Raw genomic sequence first — 21788 nt, 5'->3', positions numbered from 1 at the left:
CAACAGCTCCATGTCCTTCTTATGCTGGGAGTCAAAGCCATGTATAAAATGTATGATTCTCTTCTCCTTCCTTTCTGATAGTGAGTGATAATTAGAAAAGATAGGAATGGCAGAGGTATGCAGAAGACCCTCTGTAATACTTATGCCTCCAAAAAAAGGAGGGATGGATATAAAAATCTCTAGAGCAGAATGGAATTCAATAGTACTGTGAAAAGTAATTGTAATAAAAAAAATGTTTGTATGCATTTACATTTGCTGGTATTAATATGTTAACTAACACTGCATGTGTTAATATACATAAGGGCTGAAGATTGCCAAAAAGATTGTTGAAAGCAAGAAATGTCAAACTCTGTGAATTTGTTTTCAGAAATTTCTGGAGCTATTAGTATGGATAATGAACATAATGTCTCAGACTGCAGGGTTGAAGGCTTATCTGTAGCACTAAATGCTAAATGGTAGCTGTCCAAAACCAGTTATCATTTTATTCAAAATTAGTGTCTCACAAACTCTTCTAAAACTGAACTTCTTTTAACTTTTCAAAGTTGTCTTTAGATGTTTGATACTTGAAGACTTTAAATTTTTTTTACTATTCAGAAAATATAAAAATTGAATGTTTTCCATTTTAATTTGAAATTACCATATACCTACAAATACCAAAAAAAGATAGTTTGTGGGTAAATGAAAAGGCAAAAGAACACTTCCATTTTCTTTTTTTGCCATTTTGCTTATCATGACTGAGTAGAGACATAGGGCTTCATCTGGGAATAATTTCTGTTAAATCATTTTTAAAACCCTGAAAATGCAAGCTGAAATAAAATCTATTCAGCATTGCTACTATAGGCTATATTTCGGTGACAGAAATCTCCAAAATTTTTTAAATAGTACTTTCCCATGACCAATTTAAGCCTTTAAAGGCACATTAGACAGTTTTAGTACATGTTGCCAAAATATTCATACAGCTCTATTAAGTAATTGCTCTCTTTGCAGACACCCTGGAGACTAAAGTCAACATTTAAAATGTCACGGATGTTTTGAAGATATTGACACGAGTGATTATGTGCCTGAGGTGGCTTTTTTTGGTAAAAGTCAGTGAAAAGGCAGATTTCAGGGCTTTGCTCCGGAGGTACCTGTTGTGGGCTTGGTCAGTTAGGTAGGAGTTGAACCACTGAATTGATTCCCAACAAAATACCCACTCCTTGTGCCTTTGGAGGGATGCCTTCAGTCAGCCCTTCCTTAGGGAATAACAGGAGCCTGCCCACAGCTCTGACAGCCAGCATGTTTGACATCCTGTTGTGGAGGAGCTTCCCAAATGCTGCTCAATGTCTGGTTTTATTAGACAGTTATTTATTAAAATAATAAATTAAATTAATTACAATTTCCGAGGAAATCTAAAGCTTTTTCTAAGCTGCCTAATGCCATGACAAGAAGGGTAAGTCCTTAACCTTGTCTGCCCAAAGAAGCTGCAGTGATTGACCTTGCATTGATTTTTCTACCACCTGAAGTTAAACCAGTGCAAATCCCACGTGGACAGTTCTTTTATTTACAGCCTGACTGACTTTGCTTGGGCTTAAAATAGAAGTGTTCACACATCCACTTCACTTTTCTCAACAAAATTAGCTTAAAGCAGCACTTTGAATTCAACCAGTGCCTCTTTCTCCTCTGGGCAAATATGTCTGTGCCTCCCCTGGTGAATGTTTAAGGGGATGTTTGATCCACTGTCTTCATTGTAGTTGTTTAGTGAGGGCACAGCGAGGACAGGCAGTGACAGGGAGCTCCAGATTCAGCTGGGAGCAGTCAGAAATCTCAGCTCCCATCCCAGCACCACTCACACCAGTGAAGCTCAGCATGAGGGTCATGAGCACCAGCCCGTAGAGGTCTGCAGCAAAGTCCTTTTTCCTGGGATTGTAAAGACAGCAGGGAAGGGTACAAAAATGGTTACTCAGCCTAATGTTAGGCCTTATACTAACCCTGAAAAAACTGCATTCATTTCCTTGTTTCTCATGTCACACATGGAAAATATATTCCTGAGGATGACTAAGAGTATGTTTTGGAGACTTCTATTTTGCATCCCACTGGGGTGAGCTTTCCTAACTCTCTTTACAAATACTTGGTGTTTTGTTTCTGCTGGGCATTTTGAAGCATTGGAGTGTGTTTTGGTGTGACTCCTGCTCACAACATCACCAATGCACACAGAACAGGGAGATGTGGGGATTTTCTGATCCCTACCAGCCTCCTGCTCCTCCTGATTTAACAGCACCAGCATTGGCCAGCACTAAGCATTGATCCAAATTATTTCTGCAGAGACTAATTGTTCCAGAAAACTGGAAGCAGCCCCTAGAGGGTTTGGATTTTTTTCAAGCATTGTGCTCAAGCCCATCAGTTTACAGGCATGCTACAGACATCTACTTTGGAGCTTTCAATTATCACTGTCTTGCAGATGGCTAGATCACCTGACTGAAGCCACAAGGGGAAACAAGAGAGGACGAAGGAGGGCTGGTTTTGGGGGGTGGGTAGGAATATACGAATCTCTGGGTCTTGCTCCATCCTCTTGCAGGGTGCCAGTTGCCTGTCGAGCTGCCCCTCCTTGTGTTCCTGTTCCCTGCTCAGCAGGACAGATGCTGCAAGAGAGATCCCATGATTTTGTTGTTGAAATTATTCAGCTAAGCAGTGCTGGCTCTGGAAGGAGAAATCAGTCTGCAGTCTCCTAGCTCGCAGTGTGTTGGGGGTGACAAAGGGACAGTTCCTGCATGCCAAGAACATGCCCTTTGCAGGAAAGAACAGGGAGAAATGTTGATGGCTAGCTATGGTTTGCATCCAGCTATGTCTTCTTCTCCACTGCCACAAAGCCAAAAGTCCAGAGAAATTCTTCCAGGAATGGAGAAGGGTACTCTTTTCAGGAGAAAGAGAAAGAAGCCTAGCCCTAGGCTGTGAGGCTCAAAGGCCAGCTCCACATAAAACACACAATGGCCTTGTGTCTTTCCCTCTCACATAGTTGCTTAAAACATCGTTAAAATGCTGGTCCCACAGGACACTTCCCACCAGGGTCCATGGGAATATTTCCTGTCATTTCTCTGCACACACACACTTCTTTTAAATAGCAATATTGTGAGCCTCAGAAAGGAAATTGAGGTTGATGGAGTAATACTAATTTATACCAGCTGAGACTTAGCCCAGCGTCTGGTGTCTGCACACAAAATATTTATCAGCAAAACACACACTGGGTAATTTTTTTGCTTCTCTTTTTCCCCCTATTCTTTCCTCACTGGTACAGCATAAACTCTTTTAATAGTTCATGTGGTTTCTTACAAATTAAGAAGTAAAAAGTTAAAGATATTCACTATGATTGAAAGAACAATGTCTTCAGGAAAAGAAAGACTGTTCTGAAGACTATCCAAGTTTATGAATTCAGAGTTTAGGTCAGCAACAATACTTTGTATTAATTACAATTGAATATTGACAATGTCAGAGGCAATGAACTCTTCCATGGGCAATCCAGCAGCACACCCTGATAGCTGATGAAGAACATCCCTGAACAGAAACATACTCAAGCGTGGGCTTTTCCTGGGCTGGAAGTTGGATTTTTAGAATAAAAAAGTCTTCCTGAGCTGAGACTGTAAATGCTCAGCATAAAATGAGTTGCTGTATCTGAGCTAGTTTTATCTTGTCAGCTGTTCAAGGTAATGAAGTAGGATGTACTACAACAAAAAAGGAATTGCATTTACTGCTGAGTAAATGTGTACACGAGCTTCTACTACAGAGCAGCTGATTGTTGGGAACTGGGAGTTGAGTGTGATCAGTTTGGTTTCCTTCTTTCTTATTTTGTTTTTCCTTAAAAAAAAAATGCAGGCTGGGTTATGTGTCCTTTATTTGCATGATTTTAAATTGAAATGAAAATTATTGCATCTAGAATTGTCAATGTGATATTTAACTTTTCGGGTTTCTGAAATGTGATATCTCATCTGTTTGGTCCAGTTTTGCCTGCTGTTTAAATGGTTTCAGAAAGTAGACTATTTCCTTCTTTCCCTTCTCCCAGGAAATCTGCATAACAAAGCACACTCTGGTAACGTATTTTCATCATAACACAAATATTGGTGTGATTCAGTGATTCTGTTGCAAAAAGAGAAGTGCCCTGCATTATGGACTTGGGTTCTGAGGTGGGAAAAAGTACCTTCAGCATGAAAGATGGAAAAGAAAATGCTTTTATTGTTGATGATTTTAGTTTTAAAATGAGTCCAAGCAGGATTTTTGCCTGACTTAGAGAAGAGCAGATGTCTTTTTTAGCACTATTCATTTTTCATGGAAGAAAGGTTTCAAATTATGTGTAGGAAATTTTACACACATATGCCCAGCAGCAGAATTATTTAATTATTACTTAATTGTTATAAGACCACACAAATGTCACTACATTTGGGGCTTGTTCAGATGGCTTTTAAAATAATCAGGAGCTTTGAACTGGTTCAGGATGCTTTGCCCAGGTGTTCCTAGGAGGGATTGAGCACCTTCCTAGTACCACACCACCAGCCTTGTGCGTCCTGTGCACCGAGGGCTAGAAATCTTTGAAGTGACACCTGGGTGGACATGGCCCTTGGCAGTCACGTGCCAGGATTCACACCCTGTGTGCATGCATCCACTGAGCCTGAGGAAGCCAAAAAGGACAGTCAGAGGCCAGTTCCCAGTGAAAATCAGCAGACATCATCTTTTCTTTCTCCCCAAATCTCCTTGGTAAATACTTGAGTAGTGCAGATAGCTCCTGACCAAGCACGGTATTTAATTAACCTTAAAACTTTACCCTTAGCTATTAAAGTATTCCAGGCCTCCCAGTCTGCACTGGGCATTAATTAGGTCACTTGAACACTGCATCCCATTTTGTTGCAACATTAGATTCATTTCATATTTATGCTTTTTCCCCCCTCCTTTTCAGTGATGCCAGCAGGACTGCCTTGTAAATGAGAAACCATTGTGTTTCTCAGGGGGAGCATCCTGTACAAATAAAAAAGCAGCAGAGTAAATCATTTTACAGCATATGGTAGATTCTAAGCCTCAAAGTACTCAGCTTTCCATAGCAGCAGAGGCACAAATGGAATCAAATGAATAAATTGCCATGTTTTCTTATTATGGATGTCTGAATTGAGAAGTTCACCTGAGCAGATACTCTGTTTTGTAATTGCCTGGTATTTGCTCTTCCTTACTAGAAAGAAGGCAGAGACAAGGCTTTTATCACCCCATTTTTGGTGTATTATGTGCTAGCAAACAGCTGTATTTAGGAACAAGGGGGTGATTACTCCATGCCAGGATCCTGAAGGTAGTGCAGTTCCATGGGAGGAAAGTGGGCTGGTGGAGTTCATTTATGGCACTGTCTGGGAGAAGGTGTCTGTGACACAAAAGGCTGCCATGGTGAGAGACAGGAGGAGGGCTGGCAGAACAGGAGGGTGCCAGGCCTTCTCTGCCACCTCTGCAATACCCAGCACCTTGCTGGGAGCCTGATCTGAGACACAGAATGCAATGGTTTCCTCTCAGTTTACAAACTGTAGGAACTCTGTGCCTCATCACTCCAGTTTCTGTTTTTCTGCCATCCGTTCTTTATACCCCAGCCATCCCATTAGCTTGTGCCCTAGTGGCTGATCCCTCTCAGGTTTATCTTGCTACCTCCTGAGGATGAATGCAGGACAATTAGGCCTGCTATTAAACTCATGACAGCAGAGCAGAGCTACACACTGGATAGATATTGCAAATGACTGGGACTCTCCAGGCCTGATCCACAGTCTGGTACTGCTGATTATAAGAGGATGATTAGAAAAGGATGCTCAACAAAACCAAAGTACTTTGGAGGTGCTTAAGAATGGCTGTATGAGCAAGTGGCATAAAACCCTGTGCAAGTGGCTCACTACCCTGGTTAGAAACCTGTGCAATTCCTACATTTTAGCTTTGGCACCTTATTCCCTAAACTGACAAATGACAGGAGTGAAATGAGTAAAGACAGAAGAAGTTATTGATTTTTTGGTTTTGTCTCAAATACAGTGTGTGGGCATTCCCCCTGATGTAGTCAGCACAGGAATGCTCCCTGCTGATTCCTTCTCCCTGATGATGTGAAGTAAGATGCAGAAAATCTCTGTTTGCAGACGGTTAGATCTGTGCTTGAGGGGATAAAATATTAATCAAAAAATGGGTAGTTTCTGTGTCTGATTCTGAAGGGAATTTCCATGTGATGTTAATCTTGCAATTCCAGTACAGTGTGTGTTGATTTTACAGTCTCATTACAGTGTGGAGAGAGGAAATATGCTTTAGCAAACTGATCCTTCATTTGAAAACCCTTTGTCGTAGGGAGCACGCAGCCAGGCCCAGCAAACTCGACTCATCAATGCCGTGTGTGATTTTTAATCATTGAGATTAGTGCAAAAAGATAATACTGAGAGTAATTATGCCGTGTGTGTGAAGGGAGTACACAAAGAATGATAACTAAAGATTTACATTGTTGACAGTTTGAAGAGAGAGTAATACAAAAGGTCACCTACAGAGTGAGTTTTCAAAAGTGTCCTCACCGGTGACCTTGAGCATCCATAACAAAACAAGCCCTTTTATAAATGCTCAAATTTGGGTTTCTGCTAAATAAGATGTTCCCAAGGCAAGGTGTTTTGTGAATGTGGCTCTGCTTACAGGTGATTGCTGTCTTGATGCCCAAAGCATTCTCACACCTTGCTTTATGTTGTGCTGCACTTGTTGCACAATCAGCAGGGCTCAAATTATTTGTGTTACCTGTGAAGTATAGACCAGACCTGTCTGATACCATTTCTTTGGTTTTATTTAGTACCTGCTCTGGAAGACTGTAAGGAACAAGAGCCTGTGATGGACAACAATATTTCTGTGGTGCCTTTTGAGAGACCTGCTGTTATAGAGAAGCTGACAAGCAACATGGGAAAGCGTAAAAGCTCCACCCCACAGAAGTTTGTGGGTGAGTTGGAAATGAGCCTTTTATTCTTTTTAGTGCATGGCTATGGGGTATGTGCTATATGTAATAGCCAGAAGAACAAGGGGAAAAGTAGCACTCTCACAACTTGGTTCTGATACAGCAATGGAGGTGGTTAAATCACAGCAAGAAATCATGATAATTATTAAATTAATTTTACCAGTCCAGAGAATTCAAACGTGAAAATATCATGAAAATGCCTGAGAAAACCTTGAGCTTTCTACTTCAGGCTGTTTTGTTTGTGGCTTTTTTTAAATTTCTCTCTAGCCCTTTTGAGATTTAGATTTGTCATCTTCCCTCTCCTTGCTCCAGAAAAACAAAAACAAGCTAAGACTGTCATATAATTATCTGTCTCCATATGTGTTAAAAAAACAAACAACAAGTATCTCAAGACTTCTAATTTGTATTAAATTCCTGACACTTGGCAACAACTGGTCTGATAATACTGGAATGAGGAAGTAAATCACATCCCTTGTGTTGGAAGAAGTTCTTGCTCCAAGTGCTGCACTCTGCACACAATAAACTTATTAATGCATGAATAAGAAACAGCATTGGGTGGCTTTTGGTTACCAGATTTAGAATCCTAGGTCAAGAATTCATATTTTGCTTTGTGTCTTGACATACTAGAATTATTCAGCTTGTCACAGGTAACAGTATGGAGAATTTTACTTGGTTTGAGCTGTAACTTAAAGCTTCTTTTTACTGTTACTGAAGCAATGCAAAACTTCTTAGGAGGGAAGCTGGAAGAAAGAATTGTTTGGGGTAAGTGTCAGACTCTGCAGTCACATAACAGGCGTTTCCCACACTCCCTCCCTGAAGGGCAGTCACACAGAACTTAAAGGTGTCTCATTCTGCCTACTCTAAGGACACTTACAGAGAGCATCACAGGACTGTAAGTAATTAGCACAGCCATTTAGAAAAATTGTTGCCCCTCAGCTAAATGGAGATTCTGATGGATTTGTTAAATCACCCCTGAAGGTGGCTGTAAGTAAGCTGCATGGTTTGGAATAGCAGGGGGCCAGCAGCGTGCAGCAGCTCACCTGGGGGGACTGACACACTGACCTGGCTGCTCTCAGTCAGCTGACCATTCCCAAATATCAGTGCTGAGCCAAGGTCAGGCCAGCAATGACCCATCCCGCGTGGGGAATGCTGGGAGACATCAGTATGTCCTATGTTGTTATCTATTTAGATCAGAAAGGTGATTTTACTTGTCCACTCATGCACCATTGACCATATTCTTGTGTTCGGAGGTAAATTTACTGATTGGAAATCTTTGCCTGAGAGATGCTATACCACATTATTATTCTCTTCAGCAGGTTATACTACTTTGTTGTTAGATAAATCCAATTTTTTTCTATAAGGGGTAACATATCACTATCCATATGTAGGATAAAAAGTACCCCCTTTCATATTTACCATATCTTATTTTTCTGATCTTTAGTGGCATCACAATGTTTAGATTGAATAACAGCAGTCTTCACTAGGCTGCCTTTCTTTTTTTTTTTTTCCTTCTCTCTACCATGACCTCACTTTTCTTCTGCTTTTCTCCCCAATTAAATATTGTTCATCTCTATCAGGAAGAATGTGTAATGGTTCTGTTGCTTGCAGGAAATTTTCCTGTGCATACTGCAAGCATGGCACCTGTCCAAAACAACTTAATGGTGTTTATGAGAAGGTCATGTAAGCATAAGCTAAAATCTTTGCATGCTACATCTATCAGTGCTTTACTGCTCTTTCTGATCAGCAATCTCCAAGGGACTGTGGTTATGGACCACAGTCTCTCCTATGGCTGAATTTTCAGGAGGAAAGGAAGCAGTGTACAGCAAATAGAATGAATTCATTTCTGAGTGAGAGACTTGGTTATATATCTGCTCTTGAGGTACTAGTCTTACCAAACCACCTGAAATAGTGGAGGCACACTCCTGAGAAAATTTGTGATGTGCAGGAGTGTGTGAGTACTTCATTTGGCTTCTTGTTCAATGAGGGAGAGGCAGAGACCAGCTAAATTAAAAGCAGCCGTCTTCAGGCTGGTCATGTGAAGCAGATTCACGTATTTTCAGTTGGAATTTGGAGCTTCCTCTCAGAATGTCACCGAGGTTAAGAACTGGCAGGATGCAAAAGGAGACATTTATGTGGCTTACGATAAGCCCATGTTTGTTAGAGTAAGAATTAAAAATACACGGGCGTCTCAGAACAGATGAAGATCAGCCAGCTGCCAAATTACACTCAGCTTCTGGTTAATGGGGGTCAGGGAGAAACTTCCCCAGGGGGAAATGCTGGAACAGCTTCCTCCAAGGTTTCTTGTAGCTTTCTCCCAAGTGTCCGGCATTGCAGCTGCTTTAGATACTAGATGAGATGAAGTACAGGTATCACAGGACAGCTGTGTCTGTGTGCTTTGATCTAGCTTCAAATACCTGTTTTGGGGTTTATTTGAATGTCATATGGCCAGAGGGGAGGGAGTTTTTTCTTCGACTTCACTAATGTAGGGCAAGGATAAATAGACTTTGAGCACAGTTTAAATGAAAATTCAGAATGATTGGTCTGATTGGCTGATATTTTAAGTATAGAATTGGCTAAAGAGGAATTTAATTTGGAAACCACATTGTATTGGTCTATTGGACTGTTTATTGGTTACTTCTGAGCTCTGCGTTTTACGCCCTCTCCTTCCCATGTTATAATTTATTTTGCTTTTTTATGTCACACTCCATTTCTCAGGCTCTGACATGTTTGGAACTGGTTCATAATTAAAGGAATAAATAATTCAGGTCACTGGCAATTTACAGCTTTCTTTGCTGTCTGTGCTGGAGTAACTAAACATGGATGATGAAAGGAATCAAAATAAGGTTTGCATCATTTATGCAAGTAGCCCATAAAGGATGGGTAATATTTCTTGATCTGTAAAGCCTACAAAGGACTGACAGTGTGTTTGGCAGCTGGATCAAACCCTCACCAGATCCACTTCTTTATCCAAACACAAGAATGACAGAGGATGCCAGAGCAGGTGACAGGCACCAGTGGGCACCAGACACACTTGCCTCCGAGAGCTGTGCTCCAGTCCACCTTTGGCCCCACTTGGGAAGGGGCTGCACTGTTTCATGGGAGGCTGGAGCCACGTCCAGTGGCAGAGCTGTCCAGCCTGTCTGTGGCAGCACAGCCATCACAGGCTGCCAGACCACAGCAAAGCACTGAAAGGAGGAGGATGTTTGATGGCAAGAATCATCCACAAGTCGTGTCAGATTACCAGGACCATCACTGAGTACACATCATAGGTACACAAGTGTGGTATGGTGTCCAGCCATGGGAACAGTGTTGCTGAACAGAGCAGGAATATTCACGTGCTTCACTTTAGACTTACATTTAATTACCTTGATAATCAGGGCTAAGTTCCCCAGCAGAAGTGATGCATCATCATCTCTAAGGACATCATGGTTCTTCTCTATGCATCACTTTAGAATAAGTCACGCTAAGTGGAATGAATTATTATAGTCAAAAATAAAATGCTGAGTGATAGCTGTGTTGAAATGTACTAATGCAATTTGGAAGAGATTTGGGATCACAGTTCTGTTTCTTATAGTGGTTTATACACATTTTGTTCCAAGCAATTTTGGCAAAAGGTGATAGAAGAAGCTTCTTGAGTAATTTAATTCTTGAGTAGCCAAACCACTTGTAAGTAGTGACTTCTTGAATATATTAACTTACGCTACTGGAAAAAAGTCTGGTTTTATGTACCAAGGAAGTGAAGTAACAAAGACAATGAAAACCAACCAATATTATTTATCAGACTTCATAAAATCAGCTTTAAAAGTTAGCTGTCAACAACCGGCTAATTGCATGTGTGAACACACAGGAGCATGTGCATCTTGTATCATATACATATAATGTTTCCTGTTTAAAAAGAAGTTATTCCATGAGCTTTGCCTGTCCTGACTCTCCAAAGCCATCACTGAAAAAGCAGTGCTGCTGAGCTGAGCCCTGGTGTAAGCAGTGGTCAATTTGTTCACCTCCAAGGAGAGCTGTGATGTGGAACACGGTGCCCTGCGACTGCCATAACATACCAGCATATGGTTCTGGTTTTGCACATCTGTCATGCCACTGATGTTAAAAAAGCTTACAAGGATGTGAGTTAGGATTCCCAGTGATGGACCAGCCAGTTCAGCATCATTAGGTATAAATTTATCCTGTGTCAGTGAAAGGTGCTTTTGTGTTTTACTAAGTGAAACAAACACCTTGTTTCTCTATTTGTTTTCTTACCTAAGTAGATACTAGGAAGGAAGTGGTGTGTGTGTGTCTTTTTTTTCCTCAGTCCAAAAAGGATGGACTCTTTTTTGTTTTTGAGGGAGGAAAACTGCAAAGATCAGTCTCCACTCTCTTGTTAATGGCTTCATTCTTGGCCACATGCTGTCATTTAATGTTTGGGGTTTTTTTCTGCTGGTTAAAGGATTTACATCTTGTGGCTCTAAAGGTGCCACCATAACAAGCCCCCTGTACCTGTTGTTTAGGTTTCTCATTGTTCAGCCCTGTTGTAAGGTAGATGTGACCTCAGATTGTGGGCAGCATGTGAAATGGTCCCTTGAATTTTGGGGAGAGTATGTCTAATGTCATACTCTGTCAGAACTTCAGTGGTGTACTCTGGTAACCAGAGTAATGGTTACCAGAACTAACAGTATACTCTGCAACAGAACTTCAGTGGCCTCAATATTTCAATCCACTTAACACATATTTCCTAACTTGAAGTGTGGGCACGGTCACGCTCAGTTGAAGATTTGGAATTGCTCTGGAAGTTGCTGCAGCCACATGTTTCACCTGGAATAAATTAAAAAAAAAAAAAAAAAGAAAAGCTCTTGGTGTGGTTACTGTTTTATCCATCTCAGGACAGGAACTTGTAATAAATGAGAAGGAAGTCAACTTTAGTCTCTGGAATAATTTCACCCCAAGTCAGGAGGGTTTCTGTCTCTTTTGCAGTGAAACATCGCGGTGATTGTGTTGATTTTGCTCATGGATTTGCTTTTATCTCTTAGGTGAAAAGTTCATGAGATTTGGCTATCCAGATATCCCCTTTGATATGAACATAAGCTATGACAAGGAGGCTGAGCTGATGCAGTCTCACATGATGGACCAAGCCATCACCAATGCAATCACCTACCTTGGAGCTGAGGCACTTCACCCCCTGATGCAGCACACACCGAGCACAATTGCAGAGGTGGCCCCGGTCATCAGCTCAGCTTACGCTCAGGTCTATCATCCCAGCAGGATAGAGAGGCCCATCAGCAGGGAAACGGCCGACAGCCACGAGAACAACATGGATGGCCCCATCTCCCTCATCAGACCAAAGAGTCGAATCCAGGATAGAGAGGGCTCCCCCAGCAATAGCTGCCTGGATTCTACTGACTCAGACAGCAGCCACGACGACCGCCAGTCCTACCCAGGAAACGCTGCCTTAACCCCCAAGATCAAGCCAAACCCGGCTTACGTGAAGGAGGAGGCCAAGCCTTTGGATGTCACAAAAGCTTCTAAGGGCTCTTTAAAGGATATGTACAAGGTGATCAACGGAGAAGGGGAGCAGATTAGGGCTTTCAAGTGCGAGCACTGTCGCGTCCTCTTCCTGGACCATGTCATGTACACCATCCACATGGGCTGCCACGGCTACCGGGACCCGCTGGAGTGCAACATCTGTGGCTACCGGAGCCAGGACCGCTATGAGTTCTCGTCGCACATAGTCCGGGGGGAGCACACATTCCGCTAGGCCTTCTCATCCAAAGGGGACTCGTATGAAGTAGAAGAACTGCACATGAAGAAATACTGCACTTACAATCCCACTTTTCCTCAGACATTGAGACGCCTATTTTGTTGTTGTTGCTGTTGTTGTTGTTGCCGTTGTTTAATTATTATTATTATTATTAACCTTATTTTTGTGGACCCAACCTCATTTGCTCTGCCCAGCTTAAGAATGGAAAGAAGGAAGGGAATGGATAAAAGAGGGGTTTGTTGTGGCAATCAGTTTTTGGGGAGTGACCCGCCTTGCTTTCTGTGGGAATTGGAAGGCAGTCTGTGTCCGTCTCACTCAGTTGTACACCATGTCCTCTTTTGGGATGTCGCTCAACCATGCCAGGTGCTTTCAAGTCCCAACAAGATGCCACTCATTTGAAATTTCAGAGGAATAGGTAGAAACATTTCAGAGGAGAGCCTTTTTCTAATGTGAAGTTATGGTGCGAGCTTTCGGTGGCTGGAGGAAAGGGGGGAACTTTGTTCTGCAGAACGAACAATTATTTTTAAAGCAAAACTGGTAGGGAGTTAGGAGCATGAATCAAAGTCAATATTCCTCTCAAAATTACTTTCAAGGGTGAGCTGTTTTCCTGGGTTCAGTGTGTATTGCCCCTCTAGAATGTAAATAAATGAAAAAAAAAAAAAAAAAAGAAATGTATGTCTTAACACTGTACCACATTATAGCAGTTTAGTTTCATAAGTCTGAGGGCCTTCTGTGGTAAGTTTGAGGCTTTGTGTTTTTATTTTCCTTAACTTATGAAGCACCTTTTTTTTTAGAATTGTTGATATTCTGTTACTCCATGCCTATGTGTTGTCTCACTGGCTTCTTAGAGACCCTTGGGAGCCTTATTTCTTTAGTTGCACCCTAAGTTTTAAGAAAGAACATTTAGAAATAACATTTAAAACTTGCTTCTGGGACAGTAAGTGGCCTAGGAGTGGGTGAGAGTCTGTAGTTTACTCAAGAGGTTCTGCTGCTCTTCAGAAATACTTTTGGGTTAAAATTATGGATTTAAAAATGACAAAAGTAGTAGTCTACTACTTTTGCTACTGGTCTACTAGTCTTTGCTACTACTAGCAAAGTGTTCTTTAAATATAGGTATATATAGATACATAATTATGTAAATACTTTCTCATTCTACTGTCACAGTGTTAACCTCTTGGCAACAGCCTAAACTAAGACTTGCAGCTGGGAAAGCGTTAGGAGCCAGATCCTTGGCCAGCATTAATCCTCTTGGCTCCACTGAATTTAATGGAACTGCCCCAACTATTTCAGCCACATCAGGATCCCAGCCTTGACTGTTTTTTCTCTTGTTGACGTCTTACCTCCCAATTTGCTGAACCACTGACTTCCTTTTGTTTGTACATCATCAATTCTGCTGAATTTAGGGGTGAAAGTATTAGCAGGTTTTGCTGGATAGCCTTGGCTCCCGGTGAGCACGGAAGCCCAGCAAACCAACAGGTCACATACGATCTTCCCTGCTTCTTCAGAAAGGGACAAGTGGAGATGTAGGTGCTGTGTATTGATTTGGACTTAAAGATTTCCTTTTTGTTCCTAATTTAATAATTTCCCTGTAGGGAAAGCAAATGGAGAAGCAAAGTCCAGAGAAGAGCCCCTGACTTACAGACTGGACGAGAAAACAAGTCCACTGATCTGTTTTGTTTCCTTTCTTTCTCTCTCAGTAAATAACAAAGCCAGCAACCACCCGGCAAGTTGCATCAGTAAAAACTGGGCTTAAACCTACAGGACAGATTGCCATTGAAACCCAACTGTTTGTACCAATCACAATTGAAATGTTGTTGTTTGGCAACAAGAGCACAGCTTGAGAATGGAAAGATCTGGATGGGTTTAACCCCCTCCGCACACACGGTCTCCATGCGCCTGGGGAGACCTTTTCCAAAGGATAAAGTTACTAAAGTATAAAAGAGAGAGCAAGATCAGGCCATAATGAATTCCCATCTGCTCCCTCCAATCTGTGCACTTGATGCATACGCCAGTTTGCTGTTCGTTTTGAGGGTACTGGATTTTTTTCTTCTTCTCTTCCTAGACCTGGAGCGTTTGAAAGTAGGAGCCGAAAGGTATTGATTGAAATCTTTTTATGGTGACATTCTTGGCAGCTAGAACCTGTGTTTAGAAAGAATACAGTAGATCATGGCCAGATTACCTGATGACTGCTTCCCAGCACTGCAATGCTATTAAGTAGGAGCTGGTAAAGTCTTGCAGTAGCCTATTAATTATAATACAATATGGAGAGAAATGTCATCTTGTGTAATGTGAGACCTATCAAGGCTGGGAATATGCAGGCTTTGGAGAGACAGATTTAAAGATCTATTCCCAACATTGTTCTTAATGTCGTTGGGTTCCTCCCCCTCCTTCTTTCTTCCCTCTAATGTAGAGGAAACTGGGGCAAATGAACCAGTGCCATCCTCGGGACCATTCTCATTGTCTTGTGCCTGGTGCAGCCAGAAGAGTTTGTGCAGGGGAAAAGCAGGGAGCTGCTGGAGGCCATCGCTTTTATTCTGTGTGGCTGATTCTCTGCAGTGAGGGAGGCAGCCCTAGGAGGCGGCCGGCCGTGCTTCGTGTCAGGATGTGCCTGGAAATTCAGAAAAGAAAAAAGTGGTGGTGATTCGCTGAGGCAGGAAAGGCCCTTTAAGAACAAGGTGGAAAGGGAAAGGTTCTTGGGCCTTGAGGGTTGCTGGGCTTTCCCGGGCCTCCAGAAAAACACGTGCCCAAGCTAGAGAGAAACGTTGCCGGCAAATCTTTTCAGTCTCTGGGGGAAACACTCCGTCCTCCCCTCTGTGGTCAGTGAAAGAACATTGGGCTGTGGTTTCTTGGAATAGCTAGCACTAGGGAAAAAATGTTGAAAATTTCTGCCTTTGTTTGGGAAAGCACCAGAATACGGGAAAGGTAGAGAATCTCTTGTGTATCCGCAGCTCAGTTGGCTGCAGTTACATCTGCAGTTCCTTAGTGTGCCTTTGGTTCACTGATGACTCACTGCTGCCTCCAGTAAGGTGTATTCTCTGGGTGTTTAAAGGATCACATCAGGAGGCCCACTGATTTTGGACCTGGCTTCAGTTAAGTCCAGCTTCTTGAGCCAGTGGTAGCCGGTGAGGTCTGGATGTGTCCTGGTGTCACGGGCACAGGGAACTGGGGAGGCACTGGGGAGTTATCTTATAGAAAATGTTTTGGAGAGGAAGAAACTTGAGGGGTCACATTGATTTTTTTGTTATCAATGTCCTTTTCTAAACATTCACAGAAGACTTTTACCCTAGAGTTAGGAAGAGAAGAAAGATTAAATTCTAGTTCAAATTTTGAACAAAATTTTGAATTAACACGTACTTTAGAATTCACTTCCTACTGAAAATCATTAGAGAGCTTTATGTAATGCAGTTTGTTCCTTCACAAAAGTGAGCAAAATGGGGCAGCAGAGATTTCTTTGGGTGTTTTTTCTTGCTTGCTCTCCACAAGAATTGGATTTCTAAGAAAAGCTCTTGAGTTTCGTCAAGTTCATTAGTCATTCATAGTGTACTAGGAATTTCAGTAGCTAATCCTTGGCCTCTAAATCCGTTTGTTCTGAGTATTTGGTGCTGGAAATCAAATCTGGCTGATTTTTATTGGACTCTTTTGAAATTCTTGGAATCAGGTTTCCGGTTAGAAACATGCGTTTGCAAATTTAGAGTTGGCTTCCTGTGAGCATTCCCCATTTTCATTTTAAAAAAAAAATTGAAAAATCTGGGCACTTCTCTGCCAGTAAACCCTTTTGCTTCTTTTACATCAAAAAATGGCAATATTCTGACTCAGTTTAGAGGATTACAAGCCTATTAATTTAAAGAGAAGTGTGACTGCTTATTCTGCTCTTGGTGTGATCCATATCCTTGGAGCAAAGGGCATTATCTATATATCTGCAGTTATGACTGATTAATTTTACAGCCACCTCTCTTTGTTATCAGTTAGGAGTGCACATCAAAATATATTGCATTTTTCAGTAAAGCCTGCTCTTTACTCAGTAACTTATGGGATTAATATAATTTTATTCTCCTTAAAAAGAGCTTTCATCTATGATGTGATGTGAAAGGTGTCTAGGCATTAACCTGCAGTGGTCTGTAGCAGGGAAGAAGATTTTAAATGGGTTAATGGGCCTGATTTTTAGTGGTACTGGTTTCCACAATGTTAGGACCCAGCTCACAAAGTAGCCATGAGGACCTGAAGTGTGTTTACTGCAAGGTGAAGAAATTCTCAATTGTCAGAGTTTGCAAATTTCTTTCTGTTTACAAGGGCTTCCCTAAATTTGTGCTGTCAGGCAGGAGGTCAGTGATGAAACCCAACCCTTCAAAACTGGGCTTTCATGGGGCATTATTACTGTTGCCCAGGCCCTGGGCTAGCTTGTTCTGATTTGAAAGAAGCCAGACAACAGACACTCCTTCCTCCAGAGAGAAACTTTGGAGATAACTGCAGCAAAGGTGCTTATTTCAGCCAAGGGCAGGAGCTACAGTAATGCAGTTCCTTCACTGGATAAATTCCTTTCCTTAACTCTTGCTGTGCTTTTTAATGTAATGAGGTTGGCTGCCGGAGTCACCCAAAGTCAGTGTGAGATTTTAGGAAAAGGGTGATGAAATTGGCTTTTCTGCTATAATTCACATCTCAGCTTGGCTTAGTGGCATTTAAAAACAAAAGTGGATGCCCTGTGGTCTGGGGCAGCTGGAGAGCTTGAGAAAGTACATTTATAAATATATATATATGGTATTGTGTAGTTAGAGGTATGCTTTATTGTATATGTGCCTTTTCCAAATGCATTTTGGGAGATCCTGATGTCGTTCCTGATATCCTACCAGACCCTTTCAGAATGCACAGCCAAAACCAACCCAAAGGAAACATCCCTTCTCCTGCTCTGCACCCTCCTTGGCAGCTTGACCCAGAGAGAGGACTCCGGTCAGTACTTTGCTGTGAGACTTCCCGGAGTCAGACAGCTTTTAGGAGTGGGAGGGGCTGAAAATTACCCCAGCAAAGTACATTCCAGCTATCCAGCCAGAGCTGGTCTGTAGCTGGTCCCAGGGAGCACGGCATCCCCAGCACAATGCCAGGGCTTGCCGTGGCAGCCCCCAGCTGCACCGTGCCCTACAGAGAGCCAGGGAAGCATCTCCTGTTTCCTCCCTCTTGAAGTAAAGCACCCTTTAGTGGACTTCACTCTGCTTTAGAGTTCCCACTTAGGACTCCGGGCAGGCTTTAAAGCACTTCCTTCTTGCTTCAGCCTGGAAAAACAAATGTGGCGAGTCTTTTGGAAGTGGGTTGCAAGTTTGCCTGCCACGCTGCTGCCAGCCCAGGAACTGGCACAGAGACCAGAGGAGCTCATCAGGAGGAGGCATTCAGGGGGCTCACGAGGTGGAGCACTGGGGTGACGAGCACAGTGCCAGTTCTGGGACTTTCCCCAGCCGGTTGGTGACCTGGTTTCAGGTGCAGCTGTTCCCCCCGCAGGGCTGCAGAGCTGAGTGTGCCAGCACAGCCAAGGCAGGAGGGGGCAAGGTGGCTGGGCCAGCAGGCTTTGGGTAGAGCCTGAGCCCAGCAACAGCCCAGAGCCACCCCTCGGCAACACTCTGCTGTGCCCAGGCCAAGGCAGCCAAAGAGGGGTGGTGAGGGGAGCAGTTAGGTAGAAAAGACCTAGAATTTGCTTCATAGCGAATAGATTCCCTTATGTCCCATTGATGTGTTCTGAGATATAAGCAAAGGAGAACATCACTGGTTTCCAGTTTGGTTTCTAATTTGACCTCCTACAACCCCGCATAAAAAGGTGGGTTGTGTCCTCCTACCCAGCTCTGAAATGTGCAGAGGACAGTCAGAAGGAGGGCTGGGCTCAGGCTTTGCCGTGCTGCATGCTTAACAGGCCAAGAAAACAGTAAAACCAGTCTCTGTTTAATTCACCTACCTTCGCAGTTGATCATGCAGGTTCCTGGTTCCTGTTTGCTTCCAGCCTTTGGGAAGGTGGTTATCAGTGTGCACACTTGGGTCCTCATCTTTGAAGATAACTTCCCATGCTATCTCCTTCTGTACAAACTTCTCCTTTTCATCTTGGGGCCTAATTAATCAGTGGACAGAAACGACCATTTCAACAGAAACCTGCACAGTTGTAGTAAAACTAATATTTTTTTACCGTTGGAAAAAAAAAAACAAACCACAAAAAAACTGTGATATTTTGTCTAGCAGTACTAGGTGAAGTATTTGAACAGAGTGAATGACAATGAAGTTAATCAGATCGTGTCTTGAGAGGGGCTGGTACCATGTGGACCCTGTTGGGAGAAAGGGAGCAGCCTGGCCCAAAGCTGGGGCCAGCCCTTCCTTTCCGTAGCAGGTGTTGGTTTAGGCGACTGCACTGCAGCCCAGGAAAACATGTGAGCACCATCAGCCTCGTGCCATCCCTTTGGCTGCATCTGGACACGCACAGGAGCTTTGCAGAGCTGTGTGTCTGATCACTGCCATCCCCTGTGGGATCAGCACAGCAGCTCTGGGCAGGCCTGGGTGGCGGCGCTGGAGGCGTCCCCTTATTCCGTGTAGCAGCCTTAATCCCTGGCCCTCGGTGGTACCTGGGTACCTGCAGCCTCCGTCTGTGTCCCCAGGCTGGATAAAGGATGGGCACCTCTCTTTACGGGCACAGTTTGCAGTAAATTGGGCCATTTAGTTTTACCTCAAGTGACATCGAGTAAAGAAAAGCTTCTTGCAGGGGTGGAGGTCACTGAGTCCCTACTATGCACTTACTGGGATTTGACATCGCTTACTGGAAATGGATGTTCGTTCCTGAACACACTGTAACGAGGGAAGGATTCTTTTGGTTGTTTTTGTAGTCATTCAGATTCCGAAACTGTGATCAATTATTTGACGAATTGTCAAGTGTCCTCAGAGCTTGAACACGTTCACTTCCTCACCATGTAGCAGTCTCCTCTGGCTTTCTGTGCTTTTCTCTTTCCCCCTTTTCCTTCTTGGAGCTTTAAGTCTGGGCCTGCTCTTATCTCCTGTAGCTTTGGGCTGTCTAGGGGTTTGGGGGGGTGGTTTTTGGGTTTTTTTTGTTCATTGGCTGTACAGTCTGTTTACATATTTTTGTACTCAAGTGTAGTTTTTTATTAAAAACAGAAAAAAGAAAAAAAAAAGTCGATTTGAGAAAAAAAATAAGGTACGTACTCTTTGTAACACTTTAAAGATCTAGGGTACCTTCGAGATAACTCTACAGTGATGTAATTATAATACTGTATATTTGCCTTCCTTTTTAGTTGGTTTTATTTTCTGTTTTGTTTTGGTTTTTTTTTTCCTAAAATATATATCTTTTTATGAGAAACTGGAAACTTTTAATGCAAATGTTTAGAAAGATTTAAAATTGTAAAGTTAAAAAAAAAAAAGTCATATAATTTTTTTTTTCCTGTTGGAAGAAAATGCTTTAAAAAAAAAGTTTTACTACTGTTATATTCCAGGGTGGGGGTTACCAACCCCAAATTTGCTTCTTATGCTTCATTCTTGGATCCTGCTTTCTAAACATGGTCATTGCCGACATGGATGATTTGCTTGTATTAATTCTTAAAACAAAAATCGCCAACATTTGGGCTATTTTTCTGTTCAAGTGCAATACTTACCCTGACATAATATTAATGTACAGTGGTTTCTGTGTTCCTTCCTCAGGCCACACAAATCAGTGAAACAAAATGCTCCGCCCTAAAGACATTTAAAAATACGGTTCAAGTAAACTGATTGCGACTCACAAAAGATGAGAAACTGTAAATTAAGGCTAAAGCCCATAATTTACCTCCTGCTTGTCGTTGGCATTGAAACACATCCGCATCCACAATTAAGGACGTACCTGTTCTTGACTCCTCCTTCCTCTTCTTTTCTAATTGCAGCTTTTTTTAAGGAAAGCACTTAATAATGATGTTTATTAAAAATAACAAAAAATAAAAAGATCTTTTGGTCTGATCCAAAACCCACTCAGTGGAGACTCCTGTTGACTTTGACGATGGATTTTGGATTAGGTCTCATCTCTTAGCTAGGGCAGAACTGCCAGTTTACTCTAGGGAGAGATTTGCCTGCGTAAGAATTACAGGACTCGTGTCTTTTATCTACCTGAGAGACCAGAAAAGCTTCTTTAGAGTTGTCCTTGTCTTATATAAGTTTAGATGGGACTTGTTTTACATATCATACGTATTTATATATAGTGTATTTTTAATGCCTTCCCTCCCGCCCCCAGTAGACTGAAGCCGCTGTTGTGTAAATATGTATTTAGGTACGTAATAAAAAAAAAGGAATAAAATCCCATTGAGATTTCTTGGAAAGGCAGTTACTGCGCATGCACAGTAGCCACTTTTGTCTTTTAAATTTGTATTGAAGAGATTTCTTTTTAACAATAACAAAGGCGAGGAGACCGTACCCCCTTCCGACTGATTGCCAAAATCGTTGCCCGGCCCCCGGTGTCTGAGCTGAAGAAGAACAAGGCGCTGGATGGCGGCTGTGGCGGTGCCCGCCGGTGTCGCTCCTTGGGCCGGGCGGTGGGAGCCTCCGGTGGGCGGCTCGGCTCCCGCTGCTGCCGGGGCCGCGCTGAGCGGCGGGAGCCGGGCCCGGCCGGGGAGCGGAGCTGCGGGGCTGAGGGCGCGGCCGCTTGTCGCGGCATCTCCGCCGGCAGCGCCGGAGCTGCGCTCTGCTCTCCACAGTGCTCTTTTCCTGACCACTAACCTGGGAAATTACCCCCTTTTTTTTTTTCTCCCGGGTGTAAGAATTTTTAGTTCTGTGATAGATCTTCTGAGCTCAAATTGAGGAATCTTTTAAATTAAAAAAAAAAAAAAAGAAAAAAAGAAGAAAAAAAAGACATCAGAGTTTACTCAAAAAGCCAGTGAAGACGCTGGGAGTTGTCCCACTTCTTTATGTGTTCATTGGAAGGTGCTCTTATAAAAGGAGTTCAGAAACAATCCCCTTGACAGTGGTGCATGTGAGCAACCCTAATGTAAACCTGTATCCTCCTGCTAAAAGAGTTTTGCCGCTATAGACTGAACTATGGGACTTGTTGTTATTTTTATTTTCTTCTTAGCATACATG

General features: G+C 42.6%; 1 protein-coding gene across 12 annotated transcripts in view; it reads left to right on the top strand.

The window, feature by feature from the left end:
- IKZF2 (IKAROS family zinc finger 2) overlaps window positions 1–18233 on the top strand; it is a 114030-nt gene extending 95797 nt beyond the window's left edge. For all 12 annotated transcript variants that reach the window (XM_038141905.1, XM_038141909.1, XM_038141904.1 and 9 more), the window contains 2 exons: window positions 6806–6949; window positions 11983–18233. In XM_038141905.1, the coding sequence (XP_037997833.1) occupies window positions 6806–6949; window positions 11983–12707 (869 nt within the window). In that variant the 3' untranslated portion in view covers window positions 12708–18233. The remainder of the gene's footprint in view (window positions 1–6805; window positions 6950–11982) is intronic.
- Window positions 18234–21788: the final 3555 nt, after the last annotated feature.

Source organism: Motacilla alba, chromosome 7, assembly GCF_015832195.1.
Source record: "Motacilla alba alba isolate MOTALB_02 chromosome 7, Motacilla_alba_V1.0_pri, whole genome shotgun sequence".
Taxonomy (NCBI): Eukaryota; Metazoa; Chordata; class Aves; order Passeriformes; family Motacillidae; genus Motacilla; species Motacilla alba.
The sequence above is the reverse complement of the archived record's forward strand: the minus strand, read 5'-3'. Positions and strand labels throughout refer to the sequence as shown.